Source organism: Megachile rotundata, chromosome 4 (assembly GCF_050947335.1).
Source record: "Megachile rotundata isolate GNS110a chromosome 4, iyMegRotu1, whole genome shotgun sequence".
Classification (NCBI taxonomy): domain Eukaryota; kingdom Metazoa; phylum Arthropoda; class Insecta; order Hymenoptera; family Megachilidae; genus Megachile; species Megachile rotundata.
In genome coordinates, this window is record NC_134986.1 from 4,819,957 (window position 1) to 4,840,471 (window position 20,515).

The window sequence follows — 20,515 nt, forward strand, 5'->3', positions numbered from 1 at the left end:
TCATATCAGAATGTGTACTGAAATCAGAATGTTTATATTAGAATGTGTACTGAAATTTTTGGGTGATAGTGTATTTCGAACTAGTGATTAATTGTTGCCAGTGAACTAATTTCAGAGATTATTTATTAATTTATTAGCTCAATTTTAGTATGTTTTATTCTGACAATGAATATTTAATATACTTAACACGTACAAGTTTTATTTTATTAATATATTTATTAATATAGATATTTTATAATGTTAATATTTAATTTTTTAATATTAGCAACAATGTGATGTGAATATTCAATTGTATATCAATATTTGATTTCTATTTTACGATTTTAGTGTTTAATGTTAATTTTTGAGAATATGAATTTTCTTTGATATTGAAGAGATTGAGAGAAGAATTGATTGAGGAGAGGTATTGGAAAATGTGTTGAACTGTCATTGATGTATTAAAGTAACTAACTAAAATAACTTCAATTTCTAAAAATTTCAAATTTTTAAACTATCTTCTATACTCTCATTTTGCATAAGCAAAGCTATAAAACTATGTAATAATTGTAGTCATATATGAACCAACATTAAGCAATCGAGGAAGTACGTATTACAATCAATAATGAATGACAATACGGAAACGTCTATCATTTTAGTAGCAATTGTTGCAATTTTTCGATAATCGATGATGATAAAAATTCGATGACATACAATAAAAGCAGATTAGATTAACCTGCAGTATCTAGGTTTATCTACAATAAAACGTAATGAGTATGAATTTTATACGGGCACTTTAGAACTGGGCGCGTGACAGACGTTATTGCTATGATATCCAATCTATTGTGTCCAAAAGTTCCATTAACCACTTAATTCTTACATCACATGTATTAAATAAAAATAAATTGTGGTCAATAGTATCTGAAAGTGCTACAAATATTTAACTTAAATAATAATTTAAATAATGTAATAATATTATTTAACTTAAACTATTAGTTCAATAATTACCTTAAAAGCAACTTAAATTATTAATTTAATAATTACCTTAAAAGTGTGAGTGACAGTATGTAACACGCAATTCTTAGAAAGTGATCAATTTCGTAAAGTGATATTATTGTTACAATAAAATTAATTTAAATAAAAATATGATATATGAATTGTATATGTGCCTATTTATTAGTATTGCATTACGCGTATAATTGTACGAAGAACGTGAAATGTGGAAAATTGACTATTTAATTTAAAAGTATTGAAGTTATAGTTTATTGAATTACAGTGTAAAAAGAATCTCTTTTATAATGAAGAACGAAAAGAAAATGAGTGGGGAAGCAGTTAAAGTAGTTCCCCCAGATGGAAACTGGGGGTGGATGATCGTCGTGGCGTATGCATTAAATGGGGTAAGTTTAATTATTGATTATTAAAATTTCTTCTGTTATTAAAAGGTCATTTGATTATCATTTATAAAATTATTGTTTTTAGATGTGCACGGTATCTCTTATGCAAGGATTCGTATTAGTATTCAAAGACACGTTTCCACTTTTTGGTTTCAATGCAACAGAAAGCACAATTATTATTAATACAAATTTAGCGTTTGGTATGATACTTGGATTGACCAATGGCCCACTATTGCGGACCTTTGGATACAGGAAAATGGCTGTGATTGGTAGTTTACTTTATAGTACTGGAGTAATTATGACAACGTTTGCAAGATCATTCACTCTCCTCATAATCTGCTATGGAATATTTGCTTGTAAGTGTACTTTAATTTCTCACAAAATAAAGCCTCATTTCCTTATTAGATAAGTTTCCTCTCGATTAATTGCGATTGTGTAAAATAAAGTTGACTCATAATTTCCTGCTCCTTCCTTAGATCCCCTGGCGCAAGAAAATATCGAGACACATTTCGTATTTTTTTAAATCTTTCCATTGCTATTAATGTTATTTATTATTATACAGCACTGGGTACGTGTATAACGATGTCTGCCTTTTCGTACGCACTGAATTCTTATTTTACAACGAAAAGGGGACGAGCAATATCTTTAGCATTAACAATTATCGGATTTGGTCCTATAATTGTACCCCAAATAACTACGTTCTTGGTTTCGTACTATGGATCTCAGGTACTTTTTAAATTCTTCTTACATACATTTTTATATAAAAATATTTATATCTTCTCAAGTAAAGTTGAGAAGAAATTTTTATATACGACGAAATCAAAGTTTGATTGATATTATAAAATTTTATTCAAATCTATACTTTTTATTTGCAAATTATTTTATATTTTTACGTGTTGTGTTACTAGGGTACAATATTATTATTTGGAGCATTCAGTTTACATTCCTTGATGGGTAGCTTGCTACTTCGCCCTCTGAAATGGTATACAAAAAATGTGACAGATGAATCGAATACAACGAATGAAGTACAATTAACTAATGAAAAAGAAAATAAAAACATAGGCAAGTGTCTTTTGAACAGAGTAGAACAGTTTTAGTATTATTACAGTAATAAATATGATATATATTTAATACATAATAGTATAAAATGCATACGATTACAAATTCTTTGTTTAAATGATAACAAAACTGCTTAGTTATTTCTCAACAATCTTACCTAATTCATTGAATTTAATTTCATGATAATGAAATTAATCAATTATTTCACAAAGCTGTTATTAACGAATTGAATTTAATTTTAGACGAGAAAAGTAATATTCCGGACGAAGTAAGTCTAAAAGCTTCGGTATTGGATTTAACGGAAAATGTACCACGAAGAAGGAACATGACTATTTCGAGCATCGATCATGATGCTGAAATTGGAAGCATATACGGATATGACACAATATCATACGTTCGGCAATTATCAGAAACGCCAAGTGGTAAGAAAAATTGTATATTCTAACTTTTCAACTATTACTTATGTGTAACATTGTTTAAATTTCAATGAAAAACTTATTTTCTTTGTGAGAAACAGAACAAGATGTATACAGAAGCACTGAAGATTGTCGCGCGGCAAAAGAGCGTAAAGTAGCTCGTCTTAATAAACGATGTAAGTATAACAAATTCATCGAAGAAAGAACAAAAATGTAATTCACAAATTTTAATTTCAGATAAAAGCATCGAGACGATTAATCTTGGTAGCAGTATTAAAATTTTTGAAGGGAAGCCTAACTCTTCGGTGAAATACAATAATTTAAATAGTCGTGAAGACGATTATGATACGCTAAATACAACGGAAAGTAATACTTTGCTAGAAGAAAATAATACTAAAAAGATGGATAGTGGAACTGATTACAAAGAAAAGTATGTATAAATGTATATTACATAAATATTTTTATTTTAATGCCTGACAGCATTTAGTAATTAGTAATTAATAATTGGTACAGGTTGCCAATTGGTTAGTAGTTGATAGTGTCATTAATAGTTAGCAATTTGTTGTTTTCGATTATTGATTATTAGTAATTGATCAATAGTTATTTGTAATTGGTCACTAATCGCTAATTAATGATCATTGATTAGCGATAATTGATTTTGAACCATTGATAATTTATCATTGGTCCTTGATCGTTTATTATTGGTTACTGATCATTAACATTGATCATTTATAACTAGAAAGTACTGATTAATAATTAATAATTATTTATATTAATACTTAATAATAAATACTGAAATTTTTTTTTCGAATTTTAATTTTTAGGACTGAGAAGACAAACAAGTGCCGAATATTCAAGATAATAACAGATTTATTCGATCTCGATCTACTACGAGATCCAATCTACGTAAATATGATGATAGGAATGTCTGTGGCTATTTTTGCTGAAATCAATTTCTCTCAGTTAACACCATTTATTTTGTCGGATATGAAGTTCACAAATAATCAAATTGCGACCGTAATGAGTACCATTGCCAGTGTCGATCTCGTCTTTAGAAGTATTTCTCCTTTCGTTGGAGAATGGCTCCATCAACCTCCAAGGATAATGTACATGTTTAGCTTGTGCCTTTTAATTATTAGCAGAACAGGTACGTTTACATACATCATTATTCAGTGTATGCTAATAAACTATATCTACATATGAATGTTAGCACCAAATACAGAAATAGTAGTAAAAATATTACATAATTTTGACATTCATGATGGTCGTCTTGCACATTTGTAATTTTAAAAAGGCAATATAATATTAACCTAACATTTATTTATTGAATAATATAATAATAAAATATGTACACCATTTATTGGCACATTCTGAAGAAAACACTAGTTATGCAAATTGACAAAATTTTCTTTAAAATACGCTTAATATTAAAATTGCATATAACAACAGTTTTACACTGTTTAAGTGCAAAAATGCACTGATGATTACTATATAGTTTCTAAGCTGAAGTTTCAATCCACCAATTAGTCAATTAATTTTTTATTGTCCAGACAAATTATAAAAAACAGATGTGCTTTAGATAGGTTTGAAGTAGATAAGCTTGTGATGTTGAAGTACCTTCAACTGATCAAATAAAACTTGATTGACTGATTAATAACGTGGAACATGCGAATGAATATTATGAACATTGTTTTAATTCTTTAGGTCATTTTTAATGCTAGCAAAAATTAACAAAATCGTTTTGTTACAATTCTTTACATTGCTCTAATTTATATTGCAGCTTTAATATTCACCAAGGGATTCATCTCAGTAATAAGTGTGGCTGTAGGCTTGGGAATAGCTAAAGGTTTTCGTTCAGTTTACATGAGTTTGGTGATTCCATCGTACGTGCCAATTCACAGATTACCGAATGCTTCAGGAATTCAAATGATAGTAAATGGAGTGATACTTCTTTCTGCTGGACCAATGCTAGGTAAATGATATAAAACTTAAATTATTCTACAAAAATTGTTTTATAGACGGTATAGACAGTATTTTTTAGATTTGAAATCTAATGTTGTTACGTTATTATATTGTTTTTCATTGTTTTATAAAGAACTTCATGCGCGGACATTCGAATATTTACGCGTGGTCTTACGCGCATGCGCGAGTTTCTAGGCGCGTTTAGTTGCGCGCGTAGATTTTGAATATTTAATTAATTCCTTCTGTTTATAATTACTTACAGGTGTGATGCGTGATAACGTCGGAAGCTATACACCTAGTTTAATCACCATAAACTGCGTTACAGCACTTACAGTGATAATATGGTCAGTAGAAATGTCAATCGTCCGAAGAAAAAATTCACAGAAAAAAATAGCGCAAGAAGAATGCTGATATAACAGAAAAATTAGTTAAAATTCATTTTCTATTTATGTGTACCATCAACTTTCCATTTCAACATCAACAGGTCTATTTATTAGAAAAGTATTATGTAAGGACGAGAATAGAATAAAAAAATATTATTTTAAGTAGCATTGAAAGTTCTGTGTATAAATGTAATAAATCATAGTGTACGTGTGTTTTACTGATATTATTATAAAATATTAGAAATTTTTGTACAAGACGTTGTTTTCTTTTTCGTAACGAGCCTAATTTATTATCTTCCCTTTTTTTAGATAATTTGTTTTTATAGGAGCTTTCTATAAGAAAGTAGTAACCGCTACGGTATATGAAGTATGTAACCGCCATGGAATTTAATTAAGGTCGCGTGCTTGTTCAATGTCGTACGCCACAGAAACGAACTTAATGATACGAAGTGTTTCCTTACCGCGGCTCGACTATCTTAACAACCACGATCTTTCACGGTAACAATACATCGTTTTTTCTCACAATCTTCCGGTAAAAGTTCTCACACATCGTTAAAGGAACAACGCACTATTAGCAGTTTTGTTCAAAGAAGATGATTGCTTTTTGTATTATATTCTGAAAATATGTAATTCACTAGATCATAATGCTTAACAGTATATAGTATTAGGGAAATTTTTCCGTCCGTCGGTGATGGTTTTAGTCATAAAGTCACTATTGAACCTAAACTAGGGTACGCTTAATTATAATTTTCTATTAATATTTATAAAGAACACTGATAAAATGTTCAAACATATTTGTCATGTGCATTGCTGAATTTTTCTTGAAATACACAATAACATTTTAATAAAAAAAATATACTAAAATGTTCTTTTTAATTTGTGTTGTTCCATAATATACAATATTGTGAAAAAAATTAGAAGTGTCATGTGAGATTTGTATAATTATTTTTAAATAGAGGGATATTTTCTGTAATGGTTAACTAGTTTTCAACCTTAAAATGTATTTTTATATTTTTAATATCTCATGACATCTTAGAGTATAATAAAATTAGAGAGTATCATCATTTGTCATTTCAGTCACGAAATGATGGTGAAGTGCTCGCACTTTTCAATTGATGAAACAACATGAACCGGAATACGATCTCCTTTCACCGTATAATCGGGAAAGTCTCAAACATTGTCAATTCAACCGTACGCGGAATACCTATGAATGTGCATTTATGGTGTCGTCGGAATACAAATAACTAACTCTTTTTGGCTGGCTTCCACTTATGCAAAATCATCGAAAGTGACGAGACAGGAAAGCAGACTGTTATGTGTCGACGAAAAAAAATGTTACAAGACAGTTGGAACGTAATATAATTACATTCTAAACGGAACAATTAACTCTTAACACGTTCCATCCGGGTGTAACTACCTGGTACGTGTACATCGACACGTATGTTGTTTTAAACAATTATAATAAAGTAATTTAAAATTTAATTTAAAATTGACAGTAAATTAAATATTTACTTTATTTTATTTGACTTCATACTCTGTTTATTAGAACCTAGTAACATTTATTAATATTAATTTACTTTTCTAATATTATACAATTACAGTAATAAAATTTACACGTAAATCTATTGTACTTATAATTATAATACTTTACGTGTATTTACAACAAATAATATTTACGTAAGTAGAAAAATATGACATGACTATACTGTTTCTTAACATTTTTACGATACAGTAGACTTTCGTTATATTGCCACGGTATAGAAATTCTTGCACACGATAAAGGAAACTTCGCTGTGCAAGTCCATGTGAACCGGCAATATAACGAGAGTATACTTTATTTAGTTACCATACTTACTTATGTTTACTACATATAAAGTAACTATACACTGGCCATAAAGTTTTACACTTGCACTACAATTACTCCATTTTCATTCCATAAGATGAAAAACAGTCTTCAGAAATCATCGACGAAGAATCGATTTATTCACAATTGCAGTTCTTTGAGCTTCCACATTTCAACAATGTACATGTCATCGTTTGGCTCGTGAAACCTGCAAGCAAAATGTTAAAAAGAATTCGTGTCATATTTTTAATGATTAATCACCTTCGAGTGTCCAGAATAGAGAACAGGTCCATCCACGCCTTCTCCAGTCGCCCCTTCGCCGGTTTCGTCCAAATTCAACGAAGCGAACTCCTCGTGTTCCATAATTCCCCATAAAGGAATATTTTCCTTCCCCGTAGACGCGACAGCTAAATTATTCACTGCCTGAGGAAGCACCTGATATGCTTTCTCAATTGCTTCGAATTCGCTGAAATTTCCGTTACTTTCCGTGCTGGTGATTTTCGTCTCATTCATTTGCTGCGAATTTTCTTTTTCTTCCTGGGAAGTGTTCTTAACGGTTTCCAAAATTGCCTGGGGTGTCACCACATAGACTCGTTCTTTGTCCACCGGTGATATGGACACAGAGTACGCTTTCCATGTCGACTTTTCTTCCGTCGCAGATTTATTCGAGCTCTCTAAACTGTCCGGGGTTTTAGTCGTTTCTACTCGTAAAACTTTGGCCGGCTGGGAAAGTTCAACACACTTGTTAGAATATATAGATATGCTGTAGATTAGTATACAGTAGATTTTTGTTACATTGCCATTATTTGTATTCGCATGGAATTTTACGAATAATGGCGCCCTCTGCCGTTGTAACGAAAGTTCACGAAGGTCGCCGAAGTGTATTGTCTAAACGCTGGGACAAGTTCTCTTTTATCCCTCTATATATTTTACAACTAGAATATTTTATTTTGAAACATTATATTTAGAAATATTCTAAACTGAAGTATGTAATTTTGAGATATTTGGAAATATTCTAATTTGAAGAGTACTTTGGAATATTATTATATTTTTAAATATTTTATTTCGAAATATGCTAATTTGAAATATTCTACTCTGAAATATCCTATTTTCAAATATTTTATTATGAAGTATTATGTTTTGGAATATTTTGCTTCTGAGATATCCTATTTTCAAATATTTTATGCCAGAATATTTCATATTAGAAGATCCTATTTTACATTATTTTATTTTCAAATAAAATTGTCCCTATTTTTTCATATTTTAAATAATTCCCTCACACTCCCTTCACAGTAACATAAATCTCTAGTATTTCAAACGCCATTTTGTTCTGCATTTCCATACGCTTCAATTTGCACATACATTATTTCTAACAAAAGTGTTTTAATGTTTTACGTAATTACGTTAATAAGAATTAATTATTAAATAAATTTTTCGTGCAGGTAGAAAAATAGTAATTTACCGTTCTAGTTTCTTCAATGTGATTGCTCGCGGAACCCTCGTGTTCCACTTCGTTGAAGCTGAAGCCGGCTAAAGAATACGTTTTCACACTTTCGTTGTGATCCTTCGATTCCCCTGGTTCCGTTGTTGTTAGATACTTTGTCGGTATTTTCTTTGATGGCAGCAGATAAGGATGCGGGGAACTTGATGAAACGGTGTTGGACGTTGTTGGCTTCGAATATTCCTGAGTCAAAAGATTAAAACGATTTTATTGTCAGCGGCGACTTGAATTTTAAATATAACAAAATTATAAACTTATAACTTATTACTTATAAACTCACTTGTATTGTCCAATTATCAATATTTTTTTGCAATCTGCGTACATCGATAGAATTGCCAATTTTCGATATAAAATTTCTTGTACTATTTTGTATTGTATTTGTTACTGCTTTTATTGGTTGTACATTTGATTTGTTCGAATCATTGAATTGAGATTGCAAATGATTGATAACTCGAATATCGTTTCTCGATTCCTGTTGAATGTAATTATCAATGTTTTGTCCGTTTGAGGGAACTTTTCTTGGTTGTGTTCTTTCAAAATTGGTTTTGATACTCCAATCTCCGTAAGATTGTTGAAATGGTACTGGTGTATATTCTGACGTGTACGGAATAACAACTTGCACCTAAAAATAATCTTTCACATTAATAAATTATATTATTTGACATAGAGATATTTACATACACGCTTTTGAGACATGTACGTAGAGTACATACAGTATCTTTATTTTAAATTGTTTTGACTAATCTAATCTAGCTAAAGCATCCAAACATAATTTAACTCAGACTTCAGTTTAAACTTAAACAAAAGTTTGTTTCAATTCTTTAAAATTAACCAAATATAAATGGATATAGATATAACAGAAATGGAATTTAAATTATTTGCTTCGAATTGACATAACATTAGAGTCATTTAACTTAACTGATATTTAGTGCAGACCTAATTTAATGCAAACTTCATTTCATCAAAGTAATTTCATTTCTGTGTTTCAAATTGATTAAAACTATAATGAAAATTTAGCTAAAAAAGAGATTAACTTGTGTGTTTAGAATTAACTTATAATTAACCTAACCTAATCTGACAGAGACTTTAACTAGTCCTAAATTAACTTATGCATAACTTCAAGGAAATATTTTTTTTTGTCATAGATTGATCTAATCTAATGTAATGTAAGTTTAACAAACAAGTGACAAATCTTACTTATGCTAATTAAAATTTGACCTAGATCTAACTTAACCTAATGTGTAACGTAATCTAGATTTAACTTAAAGTAATCCTAATTGAAATTTAACTTAGATCTAACTTAACCTAATATGTAACTTAATCTAGATTTAACTTAAACTAATCCTAATTGAAATTTAACTTAGATCTAACTTAACCTAATCTGACTGAACCTAATCGAAATTTAATTTAGATCTAATCTAAATCAATGCAACCAACCCATAGAATAAACTTAACCTGAAATCTGAAAACAACCTTAAATTTGTTTAGAATTAATTTAACTCAGATTTAACCTGGACCTAACATAACCTAACTAACTTTACTTCAAACCAAAAAGAAAAACTTACTTGTTTATTTCGCTTCACACTCTGTTGTCTCGGAGTTGTATTCTTCACTTCAGGATTCCCCTGCTTTTCAAACCTATTAATTTCCGTATTAGAACTATTCCACTGATTAACAGTATCCGAAAACGCATGATTTCTCAAAGACTCATTTTTCAATTCCAGATCCGTCCACACTAATCCCTGCTGAATATTTTGATTCGTATAAGGTGTACTAATCGTTGATGTTTCTTCCACATTCTTGTATCCTCCACTCGCTGACGTTGTCTCAAAAGCACCATTGATATTTCGAATATCCGACAAAGAATAGGATTCACTCTGTCTAATAAAGTTTGATGAATCTTCAAAATATACATTATCGGTTTCTAAACTATAGTCCGTAGTTGTCTTCAAGATGTTATCTTCATTGTACGTGACCGTAGATGTTGGCCATTGTGTGTCAGAGTGAGTTTCTTCTTTATTCGTGAGATCCAACAATGGAGACTCTTCAAAATGTACAAAATCCGTGTTTGAAGAAGCATTATTTTCTTCGGGTACCTGAGAATTCTTGATAACACTACTACTAGAAGATAAATCAGAATACTGATTATTCTGATAGTTTTGATCGTTAAAACTTGACCCAAAGCTACTTTGAGGATTCAAATCCTGCGATTGTTCGTAGTGAACATTAGATTCCCGATATCCACTACTCTCACTAAAGTGATTCCCAAAATTGGATGATCCAAAACTGCTAACCCCAACTTGGCTATCTCCAGGTGGTGCAGAAATTGGAGGTTGATCACGCTCAAAGGGTTCTTTATCACTTGCTGCTTTGTCACCCTCGAATCCATAATTCTGAGGTGCAGCACTGAGAAGACCCTGATCAGTGTGAGTCCCACTAGGTGCCAGATCTTCGTTACCTCTTATATTGAGTTGTCCATTGATTGCAGGGTTATATTCCTGTCCAATGGTCGTTAATGTAGGTTCCAGATGTCCCGTAGGACTTGGAGATCGGCCATCAAAAGATTCCGCGTGGTAAGGCGGCACTGGATGAGGCAACAGCTGAGGATTAGGCAAGGAACTAATCAGAGGATTGATAGGAACTTGCGGAAAACTGGGAACACTGATTTCGTGGGATGCGGAATGTTGATTATCGTGATTTATCGCATTAGGTGGAGGAAGGTAGCCATTAGAGAGCTGTGGAGGATGTTCGTCAGAACGCAGCCCACCTTGCATGGGTATCCAAGGAATTCTGTTGCAGGGATTGCAGGATTTCCCTTTGTTCAGGGTAACATACGTAGGATTGGTCCTCACGGGCGGGGGACTTTGAACATTGTGCAAGATGGCGGGAGCGTTGTAAAAGGGTAATTGATTTGGAGGTGGTCCGGGAGGTACACCGATAGGATGCTGCAGAACAGGGTGCGAACCTGGAGGTGGACCCAGAGGAGGATATAAGGAAGCTCCTGATGGAGGATGCAAAGGTTGCGAATTAAAAGGCGGATTTCGGGGTTGATACGCTGTTTCAGCCGGAGGCGGCGAAGGCGAAGATACGTAATTGAAAGGATTTAACCAGTTCATAAATTTCGAAAAGTATCCCGCTTCTTCCGTTGCTGCAGGATTTGCTACTCTTCCTGCTCTTAACGAATGTCGTGGCGGTGGAGGTGGAACCAAATATTCGTTCAATGCGATTCTTCGACTGTTTCGAAGAAAGTTTCCAGCGTTAAATGATGGTCCTCCTCGATCATTTTTCACGGCTGACGAGGTGTGGCATAAAATGATGAGGAGGAGTGTTGTTAACAAAATCTGGAATCATAAATTTAATATGGATATGTTATTTTATACCATTGTTTCAAGTATTATATATTCCTATCTATATATGTATACATTGTTATGCACAGTATGTCGGAAAAGTAACGGAACTTTTTAAATAAAAAGTTTTGACGACTAAACACCTTTGAGGAAAATAGTCATATCTACGTGATAGCAAAAGCTTTCCACATTTAAGTAAATTACCATATAATTCTCCTTTATTAAGTTATAACAATTTAAATATGAACAATTTTTCAGTGAAAATTTCGGAAAGGTGGACCAAGATAGTATCAGTAACATTGTCACGAGAAATGCAATGAATAAGCAGTACATTTCTAAAAAGTAATGAAAATTCATGAGCATAGAAAATATCGCATATTCTCACAATAGTCAATAACCCTAGAAAATCAACAGGGGACAAACTAAAGTGTGTCACTTCCTGAGAAACTCTTTGAAGTATGCCAAAACTGTGCTACAATTTTGTTCTAAGCTCTCACTTCCATACTTTTATCAATCCCCAAGCAAAGCTCATAATAAATTTTATACAAACATAAATTCTTTAATACAAAAATCGAAGAATTATATTTTAACGTAATTCGTTTAAAAATTAAAAAAATATGTCGTTAGTTTGTCGTAGAATAATTTGTGCTATAAACTTGCGTTGACTTTGAATGTCAGTGGGTTTAAAAGTGATACCAGAATAACCATGGTTCTTTTTCCGTTTCTTCACTTTCTTATGCAGTTCCGGTTCTCGCGACAAGTACGGTCGTTCGCGAGTACTCTCGTTCTCTCTCACACGTCCGCATATTTTACAGCAAAGGTGAAATAGCACGTGAAGTACTACGGGAACCATTGAATCTACAACGCGTGAGAGAATCCCCATAGATAATTGCTAGGGTCCTTCAAATCTTCTCTGCGCTGGATTTTATGCCGTGTTTGTTCCCCTTTCACTGACCTTTTGTTTTCGATAGCTTCATTGAATATCATTCTACACATTAATCAGCTACAGATTTTCCATTATTATACTTTCAATTTTAATATACGTTATGTCTATGTCAACATTACCTATAATTCATGTATTAATCTGTAAAATCATTTTTTTTGTTTCTTTTTAAAATTCTTTAAATATGGCTTATAAATATATTTTATAGTAAATAGGTCAGTGTGTCCTAGATAGAAATTTCAGCAAATTACTTGGCTATTCAATAACCTTAAAAATTGACCTTCAGCTGTAACCTTGATGCTTGACCTTGGAGGGGTCGTAACGTTTAAACTTGACTTTCAAGCTGTCATACGTTCAAAGTTTCGTAACATTCGAACTTGACTTTCATAATGTTATGACTTTTAAACAGGATATTTAAAATTACAACCTTCAAACTGGTCGTATAAAATTATAGTAATCTTCAAACTTAACTTTCCAGAAAATGTAACCTTTAAATAGAACCCATAAAATCATCATAAGCTTTCGTCGTAGCCATTAGAATTATCATAACCTCTAAACTTAACGTAATTTTCAAAATTATTATAACATCTAAACTTAATATTACATTATATGAAATTTATAGGAAATTATTCTATGTAATTAACTAACTATTTGTCTGTCTAATTATAGAATATTTATTTATTTATTGTAAAAACATAAAAGCTATAAATTTTGTAAGTTAAGGTTAATGGAACTCAGGGAAATATCTGTGTCAAAAGGGTGGAAGTGTAATAGATTCATTAGAATGATCTACAATTTTAGGTTGACACTCAAAGTGTTAGGATGGATCTGATTTTCATTGAAGAGTAGGTGGTTCACACAGTGTAACAGCTGAAGTATATAAGAGAAACCCTCGTGTAGCAGGGATAATGTAGGTAAGTGGGCTGTGGGTATTACGAGAGTCGACCTATAGTGAGAAGATGTAATATGCGGTTGCATGTAATCTGTATAATGCACATTCAGCAAAGGTCTTTTTTTACTGGTACCTGTACACGTGTGCGAAAATGGATTTCGACGTTAATCAAAACTAACCAATGTCAGTCATGAGATTGCAATTTTCCTCTTCCTGTATAATTTACTCTAAAATGTAATCGCGTATAACTCCTTTTTGTTAGTGTAGACAAAAAATTTAATTAAATACGTTATATTGTAATTATAAGGGTGTTCTTTCGAAATGAGTACATTTCACATTTCACTGAAAAGATTTATTAATCTATATTGTAAAAACAGCAATATTGTGAACAATAATTATGTACTCTCTATACCAGTTATGTACTAATCTATAATTACTATAAATCATTAATAATTAGCTCACTGTCAATTGTCAATTGCCAATTATTAAATATCAATTACCTATAATAGTAGTAATTATCAGTTAATTACCTATCAATTACCAACAATAGTTATCAACTTTCAGTTACCAGCAACAAGTAACATCTATCAATTATAAATCTAGTTGTATAAAATTATAATAATTTTCTAACTTGACGTTCTAGGAATCCTAACCTTCAAATAGAACCTATAAAATCATCATAAACTCTCGTCGTAACCATTAGAATTATGGTAACTAGATACAAACTACTATAATTGCTAGTTGGTTATTATCAATTGCTAATTATTAATTAACTACCAGTTACCAATTGTCAATTATTAACTGATAGGTATTGATAGCGAATTATCAATTATCTGCACATTACAAACCCATTATAAATCACTAATTATCAAGCACCAACCATGAGCTACCATTAATTAACAAGCACCAATGAAGTACCACGTACAAATGATTGATAATTAATTATTAATCTCCCAACTATCAATCACCAAGAATCAATTGTCAGTTATCAAGTACTGATTATACACCGTTAACTACTAACTGTTAAGTCGACCATTAGGTTAATCATCTATTACTTAAAAATTCCATATCTCAAAAGTATCTAAATAATTTAAAATTTAAAAAATAAACGTGAGAATATAAAATGAAATTTAAATAACTGCTATCAGAGATCGAATTGAGTTTCTAATTAATTTTATATAATTGATTATATTTGTAAACATTGATATGATTTTGCAATTTCATAAATTATAATCAAATAAATTAATTAGGAACTAAATCATTAGATCTCTAAGATATTATTCAGCATTAACTTTAGATTTAATTTAAAATTGATTGTTATTTTTAAAATTGTTAGATTTATTTATATTTCTGTTGCCTTGCTTGTTTAACAAGAATATGTAATGATGTGTTAAAAAATATACATATATACATGAAGTGCATATATGTATACATATCTGGTCGCGTCTTTACATAGTTTTCTTGTTAAGCAATTAAGCCAACGAAGATTCTGTTTGTTAGGAAGTGGGTGAAAAGAGATAAGCGATTATCTTGAAATCCTACTTCTAACAAGAGACATGCTTGGATCATTTCAAAGAAACAGCTAGAAAAGGCAATTAGGAAGTACCTTGGTAATAGGATTCTACCTTATACGATTACAAATGTAATCTTTTAATCTACATCAGAATCTAACAGATATAAGATGAACATTTAGCGAAACGTTTGTTGAAACATGGAGCTCTTAAAATTAGATAGTTTAACAATTTAACGAATCAGGACATTTGGGAGTTTGCAAACTTGGGAGTTCAGAAATTTGGTAACTTGAAAATTTGGAAATATGGATAGGGAAAATTCAAATCTTAGAATATTACAATTTGGAATTTTGGTAATTTGCGTAATATAAAAATTCAGTTTGAAAATTTAGAAATTGATGTACTAAAATACCCTTTAATTTAAAAATTTAGGAATGTAATTCAGTAATTTAGAAACTTCGAAATATAAAATTTGCAAATTTCCAAACTTGTAGAGTTAGAAATTCTAAAATATAGAAATTTGAGAATTAGGAAATTTAGAAATTAAATAATTTTAAGACTTACAAATTTACAAATTTAGAAAATTAAACGTTCAAAAACAAAGAAGCTTGAAAATTCGGTAATTTAAAAATTTAGAAACTCAAGAAAATAAAGGTAATATTAATACAATTAAAAATTCAGAATTCTAAAAATATCAAAATTGTAAATTTTCAAATTCATAAGCTGATTACCTAAGAGTACCTACGAATACACAACTTACATGCATATTAATCGAATTTGAAATATCCTTTGATGGTTCAAAATGAAATATCTAAACTAAACGTTCTTCAGGACATAAACTGTGTCACACGCGGAGGATTCGCGCCTCCCTTGTTTCCCCGTTAATGTCCTTCGCGATTTGCTCTTTATCGACACTTTATCAATTGCGTCATTTTTTGTATTTAAAAGCATGTTCGAAGAAAATCGGTATTGACATTGCGATAAGGTGAAGAAACGTGCAAACGGAAAGCGACAGATTTAGGTCGTAGACGGAAGAGTTTCGCTCCTCTGTTGGCACTATGCCAAACGACCAGGATCATTCGAAAGCGTCGGGCATATGTTTTCTTCGCATCATTCATGTCGTCCTTGTTGGATCATGTACGATCGACAATTCACCATGTGTACAAATCAGTTCATTCTGGCTTTCGACATCTTTCGCGGACGGACATGCACTAGAGATTAGACATGAATGTTATGTAGGTGACTTTTGTTATGTGGAATGTTAATTAAATGTGCGGACGTTAATGGATATTTTTAGATACTGTAGTGGAATGAATATAATGAATGTAATCTTTAATTTAATATAATGAAAAATCTGAAATTTAATACAATTAATAATTTAAAATTTAATATGTTAAAAAATATCAAATTTAATACAATAGAATAATCTAAAATTTAATATAGTGAAAAGTCTCAAATTTAATGCAATTAATAATCTAAAATTTAATATAGGAAAAATCTCAAATATAATATAAGGAATAATCTAAAATTAAATATAGTAAATAATCTCAAATTTAATGCTATTAATAATCTAAAATTCAATATAGTAAAAAGTCACAAATTTAATATAATGAATAATCTAAAATTTAATATAGTGAAAAATTTGAAATTTGTTACAATGAAAAAATCTCAAATTTGATACAAATAATAATTCAAAATTTAATACAGTGAAAAGTCTAAACTTTAATGCAATAAAGAATTTTAAATTTGATGTAGTAAAAAATTTTTTAATAATATAAAGTTTCTTGTGAATTTATGACATAAAAGTAAGGCAAAACAGCATTTATTGCATATGAATTTGAAGAATAATGTTTAATAAAACTCAAAATATAAATATTTCATCAACACTATCAACAAAAAATGATTAGTTACTAATTGTAAGAAATAATACTGATGTGCCATATCTAATATCTAGTTTCGAATCGTAACAAGTCTAATGGAATTTCATAACATAAAAGCATAGTCAAATACTAATTATAGCACATCATTTTAAAGCTTAAGATTTTTAGAAAATGAAGATATAAACGTTTCTTCAATATTCTTTATACGAGCAAAATTAAAAATGAAAGAAATGAAGGTGTTAGACACTTGCATTTTAAATAACAAATTTTGAATCGTTAATAATAAAATTTCATGATATAAAAGTCTCATCGAATACCATATACAGTATACTAATTTAAAGCTTAAGGCTTTACAAAAATGATTATAGAAACATTTCGTAAAAAGTATTAATATAAATTAGCTAATTCTTCGTTGAAACAAACAATAAATCAATTTTAAGATTATTATTATATTATCCATTAATGAATATCTAATTTTCAGTTGTGTAAATATCTGTGAATAATAAAATTGATGCAATCTTTATGTAGTTATATTTACTCATTTTTAAGCTTCGAATGTACAATACGATGTATGAATATAAAATTGATGTACAATATGTGCCATTTTGGAATACTTTTAAGTCCTGAAATAATATTAGACATTTTTATTTTGAATTCAATAATTTGATATGCAACAAACTCAGAATTTCTTTCTAATTTACAACTTTTCTCATGTTCAGAATGTTAATAAAACATTTTTACAGTAATTTTCCTTAAAATTTAAGCTTCAAATTAATATACTGTATGCGCCATTTTGCCATGTTTCTATGTCATGTAATTGCACTCTTCATATCATGTAAGTCGGACTTTTCACATTCTTTCGACAATTTGATATGCAAGTTAAGACTTCTCTTCTACTTTTCAACTTTGCCCACATTACAAACCCACATTAATGTAGCATTTATATAAATAATAATTTATCCATAAACTTTAAACATGAAATTGATATGTCACAGATGTCCTTCTACGATATTTTTCATTTTTAGATTTTTCATATTGAAAATTCGCCATTTGTTCGAATAGGACTCGATGGAAGAAATATAAAAATTTTAAATGAAAATCTAAGTTGGTGTAATTAACATTAAACTTGAAATTGATATGTCATGTCCTGCGATATTTTTGTGCGACAAAATTGCGTTATATTTTTTACTTTGGAAATTGCCATAGGACTCGATAGAAGAAACATAAAACTTTTAAATTAAATTTAAAAGTTTAAATTTAATCTCAGTTGCTACAATTAACATATGCTTTAAATTCTAAATAGACAATGCAAGTAAATGCCTCGAAACCTCCGAATTTGGTAATTCCGTCGGGCAATCGTGCTACCAGATTTTTGAATTGGTGATTTTTAACTTTCGCCTGGTATGCTTTGCATGATAAATTAAGCACCTGTTTTGCGTGTAATTCCTGGCAACGAACGCATTGAAAATACTTATTTTGTTCGACTTATATTACGTAAGTGAGAACAATATATTTATTTACAACCACAAACCACAATTACCCACCTAAGAATGAATGCAAGATACATAAGTATTTTTCTACTATTACATTATACGGTGTGTATTAAATTGCATCATGGCACGATGAGCATGCATTTATCGTAAACGTCCTATTTATGGCATTCAAATTACGTTGTAAAAAAACTAGTTCGTCAAGTTGTGTCCAAGAAGAGGACATTGTCATGTGTGTCATCTTAAACATGTGGTACTCGAATATAACTGTAATTTTTCAATTTTGCATTAAGATTAATATTTCATAAGCGTCGTTCACGGAGTCGAATAAAAATGATGAATTAAATCATTTTGAGAGATTATGGACCTACTTAAGCAAATTTAGGCATCAAATTGTTTTTGCAGATGGAAAATAGAGTAACTGAGGTATTAATATAAAAGAATAAGTTGAACGGAAGCGATTAAAATGAAATTAACTTTCAAAATTATCGGAGGTTACGTAGAAATTTATACATACAATTTAGCTTTCGCTTGTAAAATCTGTGTTCGAAACCTCGATCAATTATATCCAACAGGTTTCCACCAGAATTTTTGTGTTATTTTAAGAATAAATAAATGCTCTTTCATTTTTTAAAACCTAAACTTACTATTTGTAACAAAATGTTTAATCTTGAATCTTTTAATGTTAATAAAAATACGAACGTGTGTATTTTGAAAAAACTTTTTATTCTGTCACCTTATTTCAATGAGATCGAAGTAAAGAATACGTTCAACTGAAGAAACTTAAAAGTAATGAATGAATTTATATTCAATAAATGTAACCGACTGAAAGATCTAAATATCACAATTCTATTAACTCATTTTTACAAAATTTCATAAAAATTGAAATTAATTTCTACTCACTCGAAGCACGTTCATCTTCCACAGAGGTATCTTCAGGTACTTCCGCACAGGAACATGACACAAAAAGCACGTTAAAATAAAAATCACAGTGAACAAAAGAAACTCCCTATACAAATATCAAAATAAAAGTGTTGAAATAGTAATAAAACAAAAAGCGACAACAAAAGATACGAGAGTTACAGTTTCATCTTTGGTGACAATACTCGAAAACCCTCGCTTCTTCAAGGTTAAATGAAGATTGAATAATAAGAAGTTTATGGAAAGAAGTTCAAAGAGGAAAGAGAACAAAAAACGCGAAGAAAGGTGCACGCTTCGTTAAGGTCAAAGAGAGAGTCCATTGGAGCGTCTTCCATGCAAGTCGCTTATATACATTTGCTCCTTCTTTCCTTCCATCTTGTTTTCCCTCTTTCTCCATCCTTTTATCCTTTCTCTTGCTCCCGAAGAATCGATCTCCTTTTCTATCCACCGATCTCTCCCACGATGCATACCTTTGCCGAACTTATTTTACCTGTTAACCCCCTGCTGGAGAACGATCTCGAATCTACCTGGCTTGAAGGGGTGTCAGGAACCGTTGAAATAAACGCTGGGATTTTTAGCCGTGGATGGTGATATATAATATTTTTAAATCCATAATATTTCTTTAGGTACTACTTGTTTAATGTGTTGAATATTTTATTAATTGATACTTGCTTGGTACTTAATTGGTAAATTGGTACTTAATTGGGACTTGGTAGTTGCTGACTGATTGGTAATTGGAAGCTGATAAGTTAGTAATTAGTTATTGATCATTGGTACGTGGTAGTTGATAGTTTGTAGCTGATGATTGGTGCTTGGTAGTTTGTAGATTGGTACTCGATTGGGACTTGGTAGTTGCTGACCGATTAGCAATTGGTAGCTGAAGAGTTAGTAATTAGTTATTGATTATTGGTACGTGGTAGTTGATACTTTGTAGCTGACGATTGGTGCTTGGTGCTTGGTAGTTGGTAGTTTGTAGCTGTTGATTTAGTAGTTCGTA

The 20,515-nt window shown here is 30.5% G+C and overlaps 2 protein-coding genes across 2 annotated transcripts; one reads left to right on the top strand and one right to left on the bottom strand.

Moving 5' to 3' along the window:
• Window positions 1-56: 56 nt before the first annotated feature.
• LOC100881709 (uncharacterized) lies at window positions 57-5,301 on the top strand. Its single transcript, XM_012283073.2, has 10 exons — window positions 57-1,373; window positions 1,456-1,726; window positions 1,933-2,096; window positions 2,279-2,432; window positions 2,672-2,851; window positions 2,947-3,021; window positions 3,083-3,275; window positions 3,670-3,992; window positions 4,626-4,817; window positions 5,070-5,301. The coding sequence occupies exons 1-10, from the start codon at window positions 1,275-1,277 to the stop codon at window positions 5,216-5,218; spliced, it is 1,800 nt and encodes a 599-aa protein (XP_012138463.2). The 5' UTR covers window positions 57-1,274; the 3' UTR covers window positions 5,219-5,301.
• Window positions 5,302-6,690: 1,389 nt separating this feature from the next.
• On the bottom strand, window positions 6,691-19,851 carry LOC100881600 (uncharacterized). Its single transcript, XM_012283065.2, has 6 exons — window positions 19,501-19,851; window positions 10,100-11,875; window positions 8,815-9,156; window positions 8,496-8,717; window positions 7,295-7,756; window positions 6,691-7,241 (listed from the first exon to the last, which is right to left on the bottom strand). Exons 1-6 carry the CDS (start codon window positions 19,513-19,515, stop codon window positions 7,221-7,223), a joined length of 2,838 nt encoding a protein of 945 aa, XP_012138455.2. The 5' UTR covers window positions 19,516-19,851; the 3' UTR covers window positions 6,691-7,220.
• Window positions 19,852-20,515: the final 664 nt, after the last annotated feature.

Excerpts from the sequence above, each read along its gene's own strand:
- LOC100881709 (XM_012283073.2), top strand. The coding sequence starts at position 1,275 with ATGAAGAACGAAAAGAAAATGAGTGGGGAAGCAGTTAAAGTAGTTCCC. Across the intron at positions 1,727-1,932 it reads CTGCTATGGAATATTTGCTT|CACTGGGTACGTGTATAACG; the intron begins GTAAGTGTACTT and ends ATTATTATACAG. Across the intron at positions 2,433-2,671 it reads AAAAGAAAATAAAAACATAG|ACGAGAAAAGTAATATTCCG; the intron begins GCAAGTGTCTTT and ends ATTTAATTTTAG.
- LOC100881600 (XM_012283065.2), bottom strand. Across the intron at positions 8,718-8,814 it reads TTGATAATTGGACAATACAA|GAATATTCGAAGCCAACAAC; the intron begins GTGAGTTTATAA and ends CTTTTGACTCAG. Across the intron at positions 7,242-7,294 it reads TCTATTCTGGACACTCGAAG|GTTTCACGAGCCAAACGATG; the intron begins GTGATTAATCAT and ends TTTTGCTTGCAG.